This window comes from Eptatretus burgeri, chromosome 5 (assembly GCF_056783735.1).
Source record: "Eptatretus burgeri isolate ZD-2024b chromosome 5, Ebu_testis_v1, whole genome shotgun sequence".
In the NCBI taxonomy this organism is placed as follows: domain Eukaryota; kingdom Metazoa; phylum Chordata; class Myxini; order Myxiniformes; family Myxinidae; genus Eptatretus; species Eptatretus burgeri.
The window spans coordinates 113,978,141-113,997,974 of record NC_140965.1 but is presented as its reverse complement, the minus strand read 5'-3'; the positions used below and the strand labels follow the sequence as shown (position 1 = coordinate 113,997,974).

Sequence of the window (19,834 nt, the reverse complement as noted above, 5' to 3'; positions counted from 1 at the left end):
AGCCTTACAGAAGGCTTTACAGTTTGGTTGATAAGTGTGTTGTGGTTGTAGCTGTGGTTTGGTTGGTTGGTTGGTTCCTTGGCAGATGAAGCTTTTAGATTGTCAGCAGTATCATGCAAGTGAAAGTTCAGATGGAGTTTGGGTTCGCCGGTACTCAGTGGGTAAAGATAAGTAAATTAGTTCAGATGGGTGTCAGGGAGTGAGCTAAAGCTCAGGGGGAGAAACATGTAGTTGGCAAACAAGGGGTAAAGTCAGAGATTACAGAGATTACATTCAGAGTGAGAATGTTTATTATTTCAGGCAAAGCTGATAAGAGAATGTTCACGACCATGGAAAGCGAGACGTGGCTGGATTGTTCAATAAGTTGCATTTTGTTCGAGCAAAAGAGGGAAATATGGATGGAGGGTTTATACTTCATATAGCGATGGTTTAAGGACACTTCACATTTATTTAAATTACCATTTTATCTTCCATATTATCAAACTACACTTCTTGATTTTATTTTCACTTTTTATTTATTGTGCAATTCCTTTGGACCTTTGACTCCAGTTTCCACGCAGTCCCTTGACCCATGACCTCAGATTCAGTGTCACAGACATTTGATCATTGGTTATTGATCTTTACTCTGGTCCCTTTGATATTGTGCTCCTGACCCTTTATCTGCTCACTTTGACTTTTGCCCCATTTCCCATCAGTGTATAAATCTTCCCTCAACCCACATTTCCCTCTTTTGCTCCGACGAAGGGTTCACATTCAAAGCTCCAGCTACCTTGCTTCCTTTCTCCTATCAATTGATAAGGTCCATCGTTTAAAATGTCTGCCAATACAGAAGGACAATAGGTTTCATGAAAATGAGATAATGCAGGAAGTAAGGAAGTGCGAGTAGTTTGTAAACAGGAGTGGCTGTGCACGAGGACAGATTCTTACAAGTGAGTCGTGTTAAGGGTGAACACGTCACCTGTGCAGATTCAACCACTGCCTCAGACTAGACAACTCAAAGGTTAGTGTGCTGCCTCTGCACCAGCATGTTGGACAGAGTAAGTAGTGTGGTCACTGACCAGGATAAACCAGATTGTCATTAATAACCCCCACACCCCCAAAACAAACAATTACAGGTGAGAAAGAGGTTTTTTTGCACATATTTGGAGCAAGTTTGTCATGCAACCTGACACATATGTGCAGAAAATCTTTTCATGGCTATATGGTATGTTGTGTTGATTGTCAGGGGGCTTCAAAATGCTTTCAACCAGAATGGTGTTTCACATCTTTGTGTGAGAGCTGTGGACGTAGCTCAACCGACCAGTCCAGGTGTGTGAGAGAGCAATGTTCATGGGAGTCGTCCTGATGAGTGGTTTGAATGCATGTGTGGGAGGCTCTTCAAATAAGTCAAAGGGTTGTCGTCAAAGTAAAATGATCTAGGTATATAGGGTCACACTACACCAGGCTGCGGTGTGCAACATCCAAAGAGCAGCACTCTTATTCTATTTCCCCACAACAGCAAGGATGAACTGACACAGTGGGGTGGCAGGGCAACAATTGGAAACAATCAACAAGGAGAGAGAAAGAGAGAGAGAAAAAAGAGAGAGAAAAAGAGAGAGAGAAAGAGAGAGAGAAAAAGAGAGAGAAAAAGAGAGAGAAAAAGAGAGAGAAAGAGAGAGAGAAAGAGAGAGAGAAAGAGAGAGAGAAAGAGAGAGAGAAAAAGAGAGAGAAAAAGAGAGAGAAAAAGAGAGAGAAAGAGAGAGAGAAAAAGAGAGAGAAAAAGAGAGAGAGAAAGAGAGAGAGAAAGAGAGAGAGAAAAAGAGAGAGAAAAAGAGAGAGAAAGAGAGAAAGAGAGAAAGAAAGAGAGAGAGAAAAAGAGAGAGATACAGAGAGAGAGACAGAGACAGAGACAGAGACAGAGACAGAGGCAGAGACAGAGACAGAGACAGAGACAGAGACAGAGAGAGAGAGAGAGAGAGAGAGAGAGAGAGAGAGAGAGAGAGAGAGAGAGAGAGAGAGAGAGAGAGAGAGAGAGAGAGAGAGAGAGAGAGAGAGAGAGAGAGAGACAGAGACACTACATGGCTAAAAGTATGCGGACACCCCTTCTAATTAGTGGATTATGCTATTTCAGCCACACCGATTGCTGACAGGTGTACAAAATCAAGCACACAGCCATGCAATCTCCAGAGACAAACATTGGCAGTAGAATGGGCCGTACTGAAGAGCTCAGTGACTTTCAACGTGGCACTGTCATCAGATGCCACCTTTCCAACAAGTCAGTTTGTCAAATTTCTGCCCTGCTAGAGCTGCCCCAGTTAACTGTAAGTGCTGTTATTGTGAAGTGGAAACATCTAGAAGCAACAACTCAGCCGCAAAGTGGTCGGCCACATAAGCTCACAGAACGGCACCACCAAGTGCTGAAGCACAAAGCAAGGAAAAATCATCTCGTCAGTTGCAACACTCACAACCGAGTTCCAAACTGCCTCGGGAAGCAACGTCAGCACAAACACTGTTCATCGAGATCTTCATGAATGGGTTTCCATGGCCGAGCAGCTGCACACAATCCTAAGATCACCATGCGCAATACCAAGCGTCAGCTGGAGTGGTGTGAAGCTCACCACCATTGGACTCCGGAGCAGTGGAAACACGTTCTCTAGAGTGATGAATCACATTTCACCATCTGGCAGTCTGATGGATAAATCTGGGTTTGGCGGATGCCAGAAGAATGCTACCTGCCCAATGCATCGTGCCAACTGTAAAGTTTGGTGGAGGAGGAGGAATAATGTTCTGAGGCTGTTTTTCATGGTTCGGGCTCGGCCCCTTAGTTCCAGTGAAGGGAAATCTTAACGCTACAACATACATTGACATTCTAGACGATTCTGTGCTTCCAACTTTGTGGCAACAGTTTGGGGAAGGCCCTTTCCTGTTTCAGTATGACAATGCCCCCGTGAATAAAACGAGGTCCCTACAGAAATGGTTTGTCGAGATTGGTGTGGAAGAACTTGACTGACCTGCACAGAGCCCTGACCTCAACCCCATCTAACACCTTTGGGATGAATGGGAACGCCGACTGTGAGCCAGACCGAATCTCCCAACATCAGTGCCCGACCTCACTAATGCTCTTGTGGCTGAATGGAAGCAAATCCCCGCAGCAATGTTCCAACATCCAGTGGAAAGCCTTCCCATAAGAGTGGAGGCTGTTATAGCAGCAAAGGGGGGACAAACTCCATATTAATGCCCACGGTTTTGGAATGAGATGTTGGACGAGCAGGTGCCCACATACTTTTGGCCATGTAATAGAGACACATAGTGATGGAAAGAGAGAAAGAGAGAAAGAGAGAAAGAGAGAAAGAGAGAAAGAGAGAAAGAGAGAAAGAGAGAAAGAGAGAAAGAGAGAAAGAGAGAAAGAGAGAAAGAGAGAAAGAGAGAAAGAGAGAAAGAGAGAAAGAGAGAAAGAGAGAAAGAGAGAAAGAGAGAAAGAGAGAAAGAGAGAAAGAGAGAAAGAGAGAAAGAGAGAAAGAGAGAGAAAGAGAGAAAGAGAGAAAGAGAACACTGAAATTAGCAAGAAAGAGGGTTGGGTTTGGATGGGTTAATGGGGGTAATAAAGATCACGGGTCAGGATGGGGGATGGCATGTGGTGGCAATGCACTGCCTGCATGGAGCCCTGGAGGAAAGAGTAATGGAATAGTCTCTGGAAGGTAGTTCCATAAACCATCGACAGGAGTCTTAGTGAGGAATAAGAGTGAAGTTGTGCAGTCAGTCTGGATTTTGGAAGTTTAACCAGGAGTGCAAAACTGGGAGAACATAATATGCATCCAAGAGTAGATAGGGAGGGTCAGAGGAATGAGAGAGAAAGAGAGAAAGAGAGAAAGAGAGAAAGAGAGAAAGAGAGAAAGAGAGAAAGAGAGAAAGAGAGAAAGAGAGAAAGAGAGAAAGAGAGAAAGAGAGAAAGAGAGAAAGAGAGAAAGAGAGAAAGAGAGAAAGAGAAAAAGAGAGAAAGAGAGAAAGAGAGAAAGAGAGAGAAAGAGGGGAAGAAGCAGTCACAAACAGACCTCAGACACTACCGACCTGCCTGTGATTCCACAGAATCCAGGACAAGTTCAGACGGCTGGTCAGGTCGAGGGGAAACCCGTTCTCTGAACCACCCAAACATTGTAACATAGAGTAGAATCGCACCACAAAAGCAAAAAAAGCAACACCACCTTGAATTAAAAATTTTTTTTTTACGAAAAAGGAACAACTGAATAAAATGGCAATAAATAACCAATGAATGTCACCTTATAATGCTAAGGGTCAGCAAAGGAGCTATATATAACGGGGAAAGTAATTAAATCAGATGGGAGTGCAAGATTTCAAAATGACATAAACCAAACCCGTTGAAATGGTGCGAAGAGCATGTCGAAAGAGAAGATGACCATTCACAACAAATAGAGGGTTCGTAGACCATGTTACCCTGAAGTGTTGAAGTATATACTTCAATATAAATCAAATAATGATTTTAAAGATCGTTAAAAAATTCCAGAGGTTTAGAGCTATTGAAGCAGTCGTACACATCACCCTTATACACCACCCTATAGAAGATGTACAACCACTGCAAAACTGGAGGTTCTTGGGAGTGCAAAGAAGGCGATTTGTGTTCGACAGTGTTCAAGTATATACTGTAATTCAATTAAAATAAAATAAAAAAACATTGCAAGAGTCATAAAATAAATCAATTCTGGAATTTACCGCCGTTGGCACAGGGGCTTTTACACCACCCTATCTAACGCATTACAATAGTTCTTCGTGCCTGTTATTTGTGTCCTTAAAACACTAATTTTCCTGTTTGGAATGATTTTCAATTTTGTTTGACTGTCAGACATGGTCACATACGACGGCACCCTGTGGGTGTTCGCAACGCCCGAGCACGTGATAGTAGAATGAAACCATCAGCATTGAATTTGACGTCTTAACACAAGGAACAAAATTAACTTTTTTTCTTTTAAATAATTAATTTTCGGCATTAATTTTCTCACTTTATTAAATACTCCATAAATGCTAACAGTTCAGCTGTTATAACAGAATAAAGTAAAAAAAAGCCAATGGTATTTTGATTGGCTTCATCTTCTCCAGCAGGGTCATGTTCAATGAACGCCAATCATATTCATGAAGAAGGGCATTGCATATTCAGGCTACAAGCCTTGCTTCATACTCTGAGGGAGCCTCCTTCAGCACATTTTCAGAAAGCTCAATGATGTATCGAAATTGTGTGATTTAAAAAAAATAAAAAAACGTAAATCAAAATACATTGCTTTCACACATTACTCTTAATAGATCAGAAATGTTAGTCGTAATGCAATCCAAAGCAACATTCAAAGCTTTGAGTAAAATTTATGATTCGACATGTTTTGATGTACTGTACTTGTACATGATATTGTGGCAGGTCACCACCACCCAGTGTTTTTTTATTTTCTTTAGTAAATGGCAATAATGTGCAACATCATACTGTTTTGTAGCTATTAGCAAAGAGTTAATTCATCCTCAATTTTTCCATTGCTGCTGAAAAACGATTTTCCATGAATGGCTACAAGCCAAATCTCACAATCAATGTGTTAAGAAAACAGACAATGCGCCCATCAAAACACTTACCCAATTCGGGAGCTTTACTGAGCACAAATGCATATGCCCAGAACTTGCTAACAGGACCGTTGTAGAAGCTTCGATCACAGATCGACTGTTTAAGGCCGTGCGTTGAGAGTATGTGCCACATATAGGTACCTGTCCTCAAAGCACCGAGCATACTGCAATATGATCAAACACTCGGCATCACAACCAAGCACTTTCAAAAATAAAACAAGATGATAGACAGGATAACTGTCAAACAACATGTATCTTCACATTGACAATTCTTTAGTGCAATGAAAAAGGTATTTACCTGTACAGTAAACAATTAAATATTGTTGCGGTTTTGGGGGTAGATTGAGGAATTTCACAGGAAAGTAGGATTGTAATTAGTTGCTTGGTTTGTGGACGTGTAGGAGACGTCTCGATGTAATTGAGTAGGGAAACTGTGAGCTTAAGTGTTACGTGTCACCACACGGGGGTGGTGCAGTGTTAATTAGATAGGGATTAAGACAAATTTTCCCAAGTATGTAATTGCCCCTGTGACCTTTCTTAAGTTTTTGTATTTACAAGCCAGCCATGAAAGAAGTGCATTTTTATACCAATCACAACCATAACAACAAGCAAGCTGCACGTCCAAGCAGGCAAGAAGCCCCACCTTCCCGGGTTTTGTGCGAGCAAGCCATGCCTGGAGGTGGATGATTGATGGGTGTGACGTCGGAAAGGAAGAGATTTTGGTTTTGTTGGTTTTGAGTTCGGTGTGAAGGGAAGTGATCGAGAGACAACGGAGCTAGGAGATGGCCTGTAAGAACAGGGCATTATGGCTGGCTTTCCTTCAACACATGAAGAAGACGGTACGATTCTCGTATTCGTGCTGAGGCGAATTGGCTCATGTGGTGGAGCAAGACACGAGTCATTGACTCTTGGCTGGTCATGAGAGACGGACCTCAAAGCCTCGTGCATATCACTGAAGAGGCGGCACCGTTCTGCAGAGCGGTGGGTCGGTAAGCGTGATCGACGAGGAAGCAGCGTGGCCGTTGATGAGCCCTGGTGTTGAATACCGCCTCACAAATTACCTCACGTACGTTTCCCACCCAGAGATCGGCTCGACACCATTTTGGGACGCATCTTCCCATGCAGGACGAAGCACCTCGATCCCAAAGTTCAGTAAAGACCATCTCTGGACAAAGCCAAGTGCCACAATAAAGGGAAGATTTGCTTTTCTTTTGTTTCCCCCTTGTCCGTATTTAAGTCCGTGTGTAGAGGTGCCTCGACTGTAGGCTTCATTTACTTCACACATTATTATTACATTTTGAATTATCCTTGTAGATATTTCTATTTTCATTAAATCCCCGTTTATTTTAAGTTGCTGTGTCCATGTATTTGTCGTGGGGTTCGAGTATAAACCCCTTGTGCTGCGTTTCCATCGTTCGGCCAGTGCCGTCAATGGCCCTCCCGCGTGCGCTATAACCTCTGAGGATCACGTGTCCGCCTCTTAAAGAAAACCATTCGGCAATCCAGGCTGGTCGGTGCTAACCGCCCGTCCACCACAATTTGGTCGGGGGCGGGGGGGCGGGGATTAACCCAACAGACAAACCCGCGATACTATTGTGGGTTTGAATATCACGGTTTTGAGCAATTGCGGGCAACCTTTTTGTACCGATTTAATTACTGTGGGGCTTAATTTCAACCAATCGCAATTTTTCAGTTGAGTTGTGATGGTTATCTCCATCAAGAGCCTTTTGTCGTTTCTCTTGACATTAATAATGGCATTAATAATGGAATGGCGCTGAAGCGTAAAACGATGGATAAATAAATTTAAAAAATTTAAATTATATCTATTCGCTAGTTTACGGAGCTACAGAACAATTTATTGAAGAAACATCAACTGATTACAAAGGGAATCGATGCAAGAGATTAATAGAGAAGGAACGGTGGGGGGTTTAGACGAATTACAGAAGGAAAGGACCACGTTTAATCTTCTTCAACGCAGCAGGAGACTTCATCGTAAAGCCTATTTATATTTATTTCACATGTTTATTTCAATTATGATGTGTATATTTTTCATTGCCGCTGACTTTCCACTCTATTTTCTCGAATACTGGGAACCTAACCCCCTTATTACCATACAAAATTGGTTTTAACCATCGTGGTTTTGAATATCACTGCATTTTCCAGGAACGTAACCAATGTGATATTTAAGGGTTCACTGTAATTAAAAGTTCTAACTGGGAGGAAAGAAAAGAAGTGTAAATTATTTACTGTGCACGTGCACATGAAAATATATAAATGAATGAATTATTGTCAGAAATATAAATGAATGAATGATTGATTGATCGATCAATTTGTGCAAATTGTCAAAAGTCTGGTACAAATAAAATCACCGACAACTCTGAAACATGATTTTCTGGGAAATGGATAAACCAGTGGAAAGCAAATAAAAAGTGGAAAAATTAATTACTGCATTACAAGTGCCGGCACATGGAAATCATTAATTATTTTAATAGCGTATTAAGACAAAAACTATTCGACAAAACAGCTGTGAGTGGAACAGGTAAATTATGGTTTCATTAGGGACTGAAAATCACGCCTGGAGCAGCTCGAGATATTTTGATGGGGTTTTCTGCCGTTCAATTCCAATTTGCAAAATAGTGTTTTTAAAAGAAAATCAGAACGGCACTCTTCAACATAGTGACGCCGACCGATATGCCTCCACCAACGTTATTCCATCGTTATGATACTTGTAACACATTTGATTTAAATCCCTTCAGCTGTTCTCAAGTATCACATTTTTGCCTGACATGACCTCTGACCTCTTGATGTCAAATTGCATGATGCAAAGTTTCATTAAACAAGTAGCTAGGAACAGAATTTTCACCTGACGGGACCTCTGACCTTTGACCTCTTGACCCCATAATCTAATCAGCTAATTTTTGCATCATTATATGTACTTGTATCAAGGTTGATCAAAATCCATTCACTGGTTCATAAGTTAGCATAATTTTTTTTTTTTACCTGACATTACCTCTGTGGGAGAAAAATTTATATTAATGTATTTTAAATTGTAACAAATGGAGTTTCAGAAATGTAACTTTTATGATGCAAGTTGAATTGGCTGTCCTTTCTGGCCAAAAGACTTTTACCCTTAATGATAAATGTGTTGTTCTGGAGCAGAGTGACCGAGCTGATAAATGAACCTTTGCTTAGAAATGTACGAAGTGGCTTTTCGTCTAAAGGACACGTCTACAGTCTGGGTGAATATTCCCCAACCTCTCTTTCATAAAAGTATAATATGCTTTGAAATGTAAATTGTTTCAGTGCAAGCATGTGAGGAAGTATAGTATCTCAGTGGCTTGTACTCCTTGGAACTGACCAAGTACCAAGTTAGAATAAAACTCTGATGTAATGTAGAAGTGAATTGAATCGGGTTGGTCTAACTGTTAACTAAAGTAAGAATAAATGAAATAGAACCAAACAATATTATAATCAATGGGGATTCTTAAGTTCATTGTACGAGGGTGAGAAGTGTATGGTGTATAATTAGAAAATAAATTGTTTCACAAGGAAGGACTTGTGTGGACATCGGTTTTCAGTGTTTTATGCAGGATTTTTATAACCAAATCGGACAAACGTTAAACTCTGTCTGAAGTCAAATAGAATTCCACAATCCGCCAGTTAGAATCATTCAGGAGGACAACGATCACAAGGTGGGTTTAAAAAATCCATGCCAGTTGGTGCCGTGACTCGGATTCGAACCGACGTTGGTGCGGTGCTCGTGACCGGAGGTGCTTAATCTGCCAGAGGCAGTGCCTGGAAGAATGACAAGTGCTTGAGCGAAGGTAAGGGAGAGCGCTCTCAGCAGGTAACGCATTTCGAATAAAGAAAAGTTCATTGTCAGATAATTTTATTGAGAGAAAGAAGAGGATCCGGCGGAGGGAGTCCGTTTTAAAGTAAACGATAAGTACTGTAGTTGTTTTAGAAAAGTGCTGGAGAAGAAGAGGAGTCAGATGACAAGAAGAGGCTCGAGAAGGAGCCAGATGCGTAATTAAATGGGAATGATGAAGCGACATGCCACATGTTTACATTGATACGGACCGGCTATGAGAGAGATGGCCGAGGACACGACTGAGACGCCGAGATAGGGTTAAAATAGATAAATATTATAAGTTACCTGTTTGTAAGAGTAATAAGAGTTACTTTTTGTTCATTGAACTCACTGTAAGTTTGTTGGCAGTGAGTTTGTTATATTATATTGTGTGGAGGTTTTACGGATTTGTAAATGCAATGATTTGCGCGAAACGTTTTGTAGAGTGCAGGAGACGATTAACCAGCTGGGAGCATGGCTGGTGATTTGCATTGAGATGCATGTGTTACTGAGAGTAAAAAATGAAACTTGTGCGAGTCCAATATTCACTGCAATGAAACGTGTTCTGTTGGGATTTTGACAATATTTTAACTCGTGCTGAGTTGAGCTGTGGGTCTGTTTGAAATGGCATGTTATACATTCTTGGCGTTGTATTTCCACGAGAAGGTCGCAAACTACACTGTGTGAGACCCCCCTCCACTCGATCTGTGGGGGGTGGCATATATCTTTACACTGAGTCTTTGTTCGAGCCTTTGCTTTAGGTGTGAAATTCGATTCATATGCAGATTCAAGAGGATGAGATAGAAATGTGATTGGTATTTGTCACGTGATCACACGCGAGTCTCTGAGATGCAATGCTGTTTAGTGTGTATGTGTTGAAGCCATGACAGAGTAATGCAAACTGTGGGTTTTGCCTGTCAGAGTTTTTTCCTTTTTCTTCCCACCGGATGTGGAGAGAACTTCCTGTTCCTTGTTCCTTGGTGTTTGTGGCGCACCCTTCGACTGAATGTTTAAAGTGAAGTCCTTTTCGGAAAAAGTGTTGAAGTTTTGTTTTACAACCATAGGGATTTTGAATAAATTGTGAAATAACAATTGTGAATGTGGGATATACTGTATTCGGAACGTGAAGTCTTGGGAGTTGAGCTCTCGCTGGCATTGTGATGATTTGTAATTACACAACCCGGCAGGTTCAAGTGCTGGGCAAGCTCTGAGGACGTGTCAGAAATGTTTCGAAGATTTGATCTGAGTTGTAACGATTGGACTTAAAAGATGTGATTTAAATGTAGAAATGTGATTTGGAATGATTTTAATGATTTGATGATGTTTAGCACGTGGGGAAATTCACAGATAATAGATGATTCCCTCGGATGGACGTTGAAATATTGTTTTATTCGTCTGCGAATGTTGAGGTTACCTGAACTTGTGCTGGGAAGGCAATGGCAAGCAACCCAGTGTAACCCTTTAATCGATTCAGTCAAGGTAAATTCATGATTTAATTGGATAGATGCTGAAGATTTAATTTTTCATTTATGGATTTTAAAAGGAAATATTTTATTGTTTTGACCAAAAAGTTGTTTAAGAGAGTTTGGATGTTTATTAGTCTGAAGTTTAAGATGCTTTTCCAAGACTGGGATAAAGATTGTGGAGGGTGAAGCTGCATGTGTAGACAGAGTGTTTGAGCTGCAATTTAAATGATATTCGCCTGATAACAGATTTGACAAGTGATTTGACAATTTTTGTACAACTGTTTAAAATGATTTATTTGTTTTGATAAAGGAAAATGGATTCGTAATTGAGAAGGTCAGTGGAAGTGATAGATGGTTTGTGCATGTGAGTTGGGAAAAATGGCAGCATGTTTGTTGTTTTAGTGAGAGAGAAGTGGACAGATGGAGAAATGTCAGAGATTTAAAATGTCGATGGAAATAGCAAATGAGATGGATGTTTTGAGTATACGTACAACTGGGATTTCTGTATATTTTAGCATGTTGCTTTGGGAAATAACAAGGAAAGGGATTAAAATATTGATATGACATATAATGCAAGTTAAATGCTTCTATAAGAATCTTTGTTAGTCTTGTAGAACTACATGTGCCCATGACGTTTATTGATTGGTGTTTAATTGATGCTTTGTTTGTTTCGGAGTGTTGAAAGCAGTCTTTGAAGCAATGTACGATTTCATCTAAATGAAGCTTCCACACAAAGATTGGACGATGGGAGAACCCAGATTTGGGTGATTGAGCATTCAACACATGATTATCCCTCCCCTTCCTGAGGAGATAAGATGGAGCAATGTGGGAAAAGAAAGAAAAAAACCCACTGAGGAGAAGGTTGAGCAAAGTCTTAACGTCGGCGTTGTGTGGTGCCTGCGTGGAGGAATGTTTTCAGCCACACTCTCGATTTCCGCTCTGCAAATACATCGTGAACTTGTTGTGGTCACTTCAATGTACGACAGGCCTGGAGTTCCACACTGCGCTCCTTCAACCCAGTGTCCGGCCCAAACTTGTACTTGCCCACATCTACCTTCTCCTCAGCTCAAGGAGTGCTTCGATTGTGTTTCCCGTTGGGTGCCGCTCTATCCACACCCTGACCTGTTTATCTTCTGACTTCGGGTAGCATGTTTCCAATGTGTGACACATGCTGATGAACAGGCCATAAATTAAATGGAAACTCACTCATTTTCTGATATGAGCACTCGCTGCCATTGTTGATTGAACTTGAATAATGGAAATCTTTTCTCCTTCAGGAATGGGACATGGTAATCATGTGTAAGAAAAATTATTCAAATTTTCCTTAAAAAAAAAAACGGGGGAGTGTGGGGGGAAAAATTATATTAATGTATTTTAAATTGTAACAAATGGAGTTTCAGAAATGTAACTTTTATGATGCAAGTTGAATTGGCTGTCATTTCTGGCCAAAAGACTTTTGCCCTAAATGATAAATGTGTTGTTCTGGAGCAGAGTGACCGAGCTGATAAATGAACCTTTGCTTAGAAATGTACGAAGTGGCATTTCGTCGAAAGGACACGTCGACAGTCTGGTTGAATATTCCCCAACCTCTCTCATGAAAGTATAAAATGCTTTGAAATGTAAAATTGTTTTCAGTGCAAGCACGTGAGGAAGTATAGTATCTCAGTGGCTTGTAGTCTTGGAACTGACGAAGTACCAAGTTAGAATAAAACTCTTTGATGTAATGTAGAAGTGAATTAAATCGGGTTGGTCTAACTGTTAACTAAAGTAAGAATAAATGAAATAGAACCAAATAATATTGCAATCAATGGGGATTCTTAAGTTCATTGTACAAGGGTGAGAAGTGTATGGTGTATAATTAGAAAATAAATTGTTTCACAAGGAAGGACTTGTGTGGACATCAGTTTTCAGTGTGAAGGGGTTTTATGCAGGATTTTTATAACCAAATCGGACAAACGTTAAACTCTGTCTGAAGTCAAATAGGATTCCACAATCGGCCAGTTAGAATCCTTCAGGAGGACAACGATCACAACAAGGTGGGTTTAAAAAATCCACGTCACCTCTGACTTTTGACCTTTGACCTCTTGACTCCAAAATCTAATGAGTTCATCTTTGCATCATGCTACACATCTGTATCAAGTTTGACTTGGATCCTTCCAGTCGTTCTTGAGTTATCGTGGCAACAAAAACCTATCACGGACGGATGTACGCATGGACAGATACACGGACGGATGTACGCATGGACAGATACACGGACGGACGCACGGATGGACAGACAGCCAGACAACCTGAAAACAATGTCGCCAGTGACTTTGTCAACGGAGGGTTAATAAAGCAGAAAGCTGCTGAAATATCTGAGCAATGTCACCTCAATTAACCAAATGTTTGTGGTCAACCGCAACAATGAGCAGCTCACATCACAACTAGCATGAAGGGATGAAATTGTGACGTTGTGATCAATTTTTCACTGAAATCCACTTCTCACCTGAAGATTGCAAGGCTGAATGACCAGAGAATGAGTGGCTTTCTCAGTTCAAACTTCGGTCTTTGCTTCATCGCATGTTGACCCCAGAAGATCACCACCAGGTAGGCAATGGAAAAGAGAAATGCTTTACGCCTACACACACACACACACAAAAACACACACACACGTCTCAAAAAGAAGAATTAAAAATTGGGTTCACGGAAAACATGTTACGTACGAAGAACACCCCTCTTCCACAATGGCATAAAGAAGAGGAAAAAGGTAGCATCGTTGTAAAAGCATAACATTTTGTAACAGAATCATCCATGGAGGTTGTGGTGGTGACCTATACACTTGAGATAGCAAGGGAGTGTTCACAAAGAGTGGAGAACGTTTCTGCGGCCTAGTTGCAATCCTAGACAGGTCGCAAAGTCTGACACAGACAGTGGTATTTCCACTGTAAGATGTGGGAATCAAACCTACACCAGTGAGGAGAATCCAACAAGGTTTTTTTTTTTTTTGTTTTTTTTTTTGTATACCTTGGTCGAGGCTCGTATGAGAGCTAAAACCCATTCCACCACAACCAAGCTACTCATCATACACATCTGCTCTCTACATCACTTTCAATTCGCATTCCACAACCAGCCCAATCGAGGACGTCGTGCACCTCTCGGGCGAGTAAAAACGCATACACATAGAATTGGAGTCAGTTATATCTCAGTATTCTGATTAGCAATTACGTTAATTGTATACATGGGATAAATATGTGTTGTGAGTGTGAGTTAGTATAAATTTCTGTTCTTTTAACCCTCTCTATCCTCTACATCTCACAACACATGCACTCTCAATCCCTTTCACATTAATTTCATAATTGACATGCCTCGTAACAATAACTGCAAGTGCAAGGCTTTAGCAGAGTGGCAGAACCTCTCATGTGAATAAAGGCAAGTTTCAAAGGGAGAGGGGGTGGGGGAGGAGGTTGAGGAGGAGTGGAAGTTGTGAGGGCTGTTACATTATTTGTTTAGTTCTGGGGCCACAAGAGAAATGAAACTACATTTTTGCATCTATTGCTAAAAGGAGGTGTGTGTGTGTGTGTGTGTGTGTGTGTGTGTGTGTGTGTGTGTGTGTGTGTGTGTGTGTGTATGTGCGATTTCAGCGACACGCTTCCGCGAGCCGGGGCACTTTGAACCTGCTGTTACGAGAACAGAATGTGTAATTCAAATTGTCTTTCAAACAAAATTTTCAACAATTAAATGAAAGAGTGGCAATTCCAAAATGGTTAACAATCATTGTTCTGTTACTGAATGAAAATCCGACTCACAGAAATATAAGAAATACGAGAAATATCTGTGGATGCGAAGTGTCAGGTTCCGAGAATTTCCTTATAACACAACCAGATGGCGACAGTGGATAAATAAATAAAAAATCTACGATCTAGATCTTCACCAAAAACTCGAATCAATTTTTCCTTCTTACACACCCAACCTGTCCACCAAATTTCATCCGAATCCGTCCACAACTTTTTGAGATATTCTGCACACAAAGAAACAAACGAACAAGAAGACGACGTCGTGCAGAGCATGATTCTTGCAAAATCCATGATACTAATTTGACCTCATAAATAATTGGTGGTTGAGTTCAATGACCAATTGTGCAACTCCTCTTCAAGTCAAAACTCCATTTCAACTCAATCTGATGAAAACTGACAATTTTAGAAAAAGTTGACCCATGTTGAGTTTTTGGCCTAAGTTGACTTCAAAAATAATTGGTGGTTGAATTCAGTGACCTGATGTGCAAATCCTCTTCAAATTTCAAATCAATGGGTTGAAAAATCGAGGATTTTTAGAAATACCACCTTCGTTGTTGACCTTTTGGTCGATGTTGACCTCAAAAATAATTGGCTAGTTGAATCCAGTGACCTGAAATGTAAATCCTCTTCAAATTACTCGTCAATCGGATGAAAATTGAGGATTTTTAGAAATACCACCTCCTTAGTTGTTGACCTTTGGCTTATGTTGACCTTTTCACGTCAAAAAACAATAGGCTTCTTGCTTATGACAAACTATCATGTGGTGAAGTTTAAGATTGGTTTAAAATTGTGACCTGTAGGCAATTGACAAACAGACAGAATAACAAAATCGACTGACCAATAAACTTGGAAAAAAATTTCCATTTTTCAAGTAACAAGAAGACATCAGGCAGGTAGCCTGACAGGTATGATGAAAATCATGCAAATTACGTCGCTATCACCTTGACCTTTGAACATGGTTGCAATTTGATACTTGTATCTTGAAGCGTTTCTGAGTTATCATCTTTTTTTGGTCCTGAACGCCCCCCCCCTATACTTTAACATGGGCAACATCATTACCATGGAAATGACGTCATACCTCAACGTATTGCTGCCTTTTTGGAAATGCGTCATCTGTCCCCCAGCCCCGACTAATCAAATCCGCTCGGAATTTGTAGGTGACGTTTCCCCAACTCATTTGTGTCAAGTTTGACGGACGTCATGGAGCGCACCTTTGGTCGTGTCGGTTTAATGCAAATGACGTCATTGACAACTTAACCTTTGACATATATATATATATATATATATATATATATATATATATATATATATATATATATATATATATATATATATATATATATATATATATATATAGTCAAAAGCATTGACAGCCTCACTTTGTCCTTCGGAATCTTCCGGTAAAGTCTGATGAAGACCACTGAAAGTGTTTGTGAGTTCTCGCACCCACAGAAAAACATCCAAACGACACAGACCATCATATGATGAAAATTTTCAAATTTCGTCAAAACAAACAAACAGACAGACAGACAAACAGACCTACATGCAATACCCTTTCCTGTGGCGGGGGAAAATATCATGCTATATATCGTTTTTGGCATCACCTATCAATAGTGAATAATCACTTTTAAAATAAAATAAAAAAACTCTCATATCTGGATCTTCACCACAACTGAATCAATTCGTCCTCGTCACGCACCTTACCTGTCCACCAAATTTCATCCGAATTCATCCCAACTTTTTGAGATATTGTGACATATATCAGTTTAGCCCCATCTTCACCATTAAATTGGTGAAGAATCACTAAAAAAATTCTCGTAGCCGGATCTTCACTAAAATCTAATGAGTTAGTCCTCATCACACACCGAACCTGCCCACCAAATTTCATCAGAATCCGTCCACAACTTTTTGAGATATCTTGCACACAAACAAACAGACAGGGGTGAAAACATAACCTCCTTCCACCTTTGGTGGCAGAGGTAATGGGTTCCCTTAAAAGTAACTTCAACAGAGGAGGTGACCATTATGCCCGCCGATGAATGCCAGCTTATGGTGGTTGTTCGTCAGTGTTCTGCCCTTTATAAATGCTGAACCACAAGCAAGGAAGCAGCAGGTACCATTTTTTAAAAAGTGTTTGCCATGACTAGGTCAGGGTTCGAAATGCCAACCTCCCAGACCCAGAGCGGATGTTCCAACCATGACACCACCGAGTCTGGTTCACATACCGACACACATTAAAATGATAGACACAACAACGCAGGTCATGGCGTGATGGTGGAGTGATGCTTGTCCTCCAACAGAAAACACACAATGAAGATACCCTTTCACAACACTTGAATTACAATCTGGGATCAAACTTTGCATCGAATGGAAACTCTTTCACAACCAGCGCTATTTGAATTGGCGATAGCAGTCTGCATCGAGCACCGTTTGAAAGAGTGAATTTGAATCGACACGTGGCAAATGAAGAAAGCGACGACTAGACGATTCAAATTGAGTACACTGTATCATCATGTACTCTCCCTTGACATTATGGGCACAGTACCTTTTAAAATAGCATTTTAGCGAAATCATGAGCCTTAATTTGTGAAAGGAAAGACTGTCCAACTATAATCTTTAACAGCTCAGAATTGCCTCCTGTGAATGCACAGTTCATCGAAGCCTTTGAGGAAGAATGCAAAAGGAGCTTTATGGGGAGGTTTCCAGATTAAAGCTTTCTTTACGTGGATTTTGAATCTGCTCAAGAACCGAAATCAATGGGGGAAAAGAAGTGAAGTATTACGTGTCACGAGAACGACACTCGGTAGTGCGCATACCTCCGTCAGGCTGAACGATTCTTGTTTTATAACCCACTGATAGGTCGGATCTGGATTCTGACCTGAACTAAGATATAAATTGGCATGTTCTGGTCACCAAATCAATTCATCCACCTAGTTTTGTCACAATCCGTCCATAAACTTGAGATATCATGCTCTGGAGCTTCTCGTAATGGTGAAGAACAATTAAAAAAAAAAAAATCCTACGATGTGGATCCGGATCTTCAGCAAAATGGAATCAAATCGTCCTAGTCATACACACAACCTGTCCACCAAGTTTCGTCCGAATCAGTCCACAACTTTTTTGAGATATCGTGCCTACAGACAGACAGACAGACAGACAGACAGACAAACAGACAAACTGGAGTGAAAACATAACCTCCGTCCACCTTCATTGGCAGATCGATAACAAGCCATAACCACACATCAAATCATTGATTTCATCCCAAACATCTCTCCTTCGGTCTTAAATGAAGCATTTATTTCACAAAGCTCACTCCGCCAAGCCTTGCCGAATCGACTCGGAACGAATTGGCAATTTCGATGATGCCATCTCGGCTCTCAGAGACACAACAATCACTACACACGTACACAATCATACCTAAACTACCGAGCCATCCTGTCACTATCCACTTACCCCTCCATCCCCCAGTTCCTACATGGAATTCCAATGTCATCCATCCAATTTTTCTACTGCCACTGCCCTTCAAAGATGTCACTGCTCAACAGCTCCCTGAGTGAAAAGATGACGAGGAGTCCTCCCTCGAAAAGAATGTTTTCTGATTTTTCAATCACCTATTTGATTGAATGATCAGACTAACCAGGTAACATAACCAGACTCGGTGGTGTAATGGTTGGAGCGTCCGCGACTCTGGGATGTCGTTGGTTCAAATCTGAGCCGAGTCATACCAAACACTAAGAAGGTACATGCTGCTTCCTTGCTTGTGGTTCAGCATTTAAAAGGATAGAGTATGGGCAATCAGCGCTGGGAAGGCAATGGCAAACGACCCAGTATAACCCTTATTAGTTATTGCCAAGGAAAAGCTTTGGCAGCACCACCACTCTGTAAAGAGTGTGGTGCATTATTTATGTATTTGATTGAACGAGGTTGGATGGCGATGTCATTCCCATTCACACACCTTGTCTGATACCTTGCTCATTTGATTCAACATTTTGCTGTACGGTTAGGGTTAGGGTTAGGGTTAGGGTTAGGGTTAGGGTTAGCTTTATTCGTGCCCCATCCACCTCGACACTTCAAATCCCACATCCCCTCCTTCCTATACTGTCTTTAATCAAGACTTGAAGGGCACTCGGTAGAGTGCATACCTCCACCATGTAATACCTGATCCACGAGAACACATCGGGCCCAATACATTTTTGAGATATCATGCTATACAGAACTATATCGTTTTTGGCCCGATCTCTCAATGGTGAAGAATCACTTGGAAAATTAAATAATTCTCGTATCCAGATCCGGATCCGGATCTTCACCAAAATCGAATCAATTCGTCCTAGTCACACACCCAACGGGTCCACCAAGTTTCGTCCAAATCCGTCCAGAACCTTTTGAGATATCGTGGACACAGACAAACCGACAGACAGACAGACAAAAAAGGGGTGAAAACATGACCTCCTTCACCTTCGGTTCTGGAGGTAACAAGAGCAGATGTAAAAATGAACAAGTTGGAGCTACAAGGCGCAGGTTGTGTGCACAGTACACCTGGTGACGTGCCACTTTAATAGTGATCACAGCTGGTGTTGTGAATCATCGTGATCAACAGCTCTCGGACAGCGCCGGATCCGCGTCCGTTCAAGGTTCAACACCCCGTGACCACCAAAAAGGGGGCACGTGGACCAACGACATCATGAATGTGCACAGACAAACACGACAATTCCTCGTCGCTTCGTGCCGAGTGGGCCGCTTATGTTGGCACATGTTCCGATTCCAATACAACACGTTGTTGTTACTACACGAACACATTCACCTGGTTAAATACAGGACGTTGAAAGGGCGCATGGGAGGAATGACAGCCGAGCTGAATGCTGCACAGCAAATTACAATGAACGAAGAATAACTGCCGCAAGAAAGCGCTGGATAACGAGGGACGTTGGTTTAAGAAACACAAAGGGACACCACGGAGGAGGAGGGAAGGAGGAGACCTTCAGGAACGGATTTAAGGACAATGAAGCCATTTCCAGGGACACGTGTATTAACGGAGGATCCGGCGCGAAATGCGTTAAACTGCCCAACGTGATGTCACAGAGAGACAGAGAGAGAGAGACAGACAGACAGACAGAGAGACAGAGACACAAAGAGAGACAGAGAGAGACAGA

General features: G+C 41.3%; 1 protein-coding gene across 2 annotated transcripts in view; it reads right to left on the bottom strand.

Annotated features, from left to right (window-relative positions):
- Nucleotides 1–19,834, bottom strand: part of ELOVL6 (ELOVL fatty acid elongase 6) — a 35,126-nt gene that overhangs the window by 6,308 nt on the left and 8,984 nt on the right. For both annotated transcript variants that reach the window (XM_085883399.1, XM_085883400.1), the window contains 2 exons: nucleotides 13,397–13,528; nucleotides 5,608–5,759 (listed from right to left, as the gene is read on the bottom strand). In XM_085883399.1, coding sequence (XP_085739525.1) covers nucleotides 5,608–5,759; nucleotides 13,397–13,528 — 284 coding nt within the window. The remainder of the gene's footprint in view (nucleotides 1–5,607; nucleotides 5,760–13,396; nucleotides 13,529–19,834) is intronic.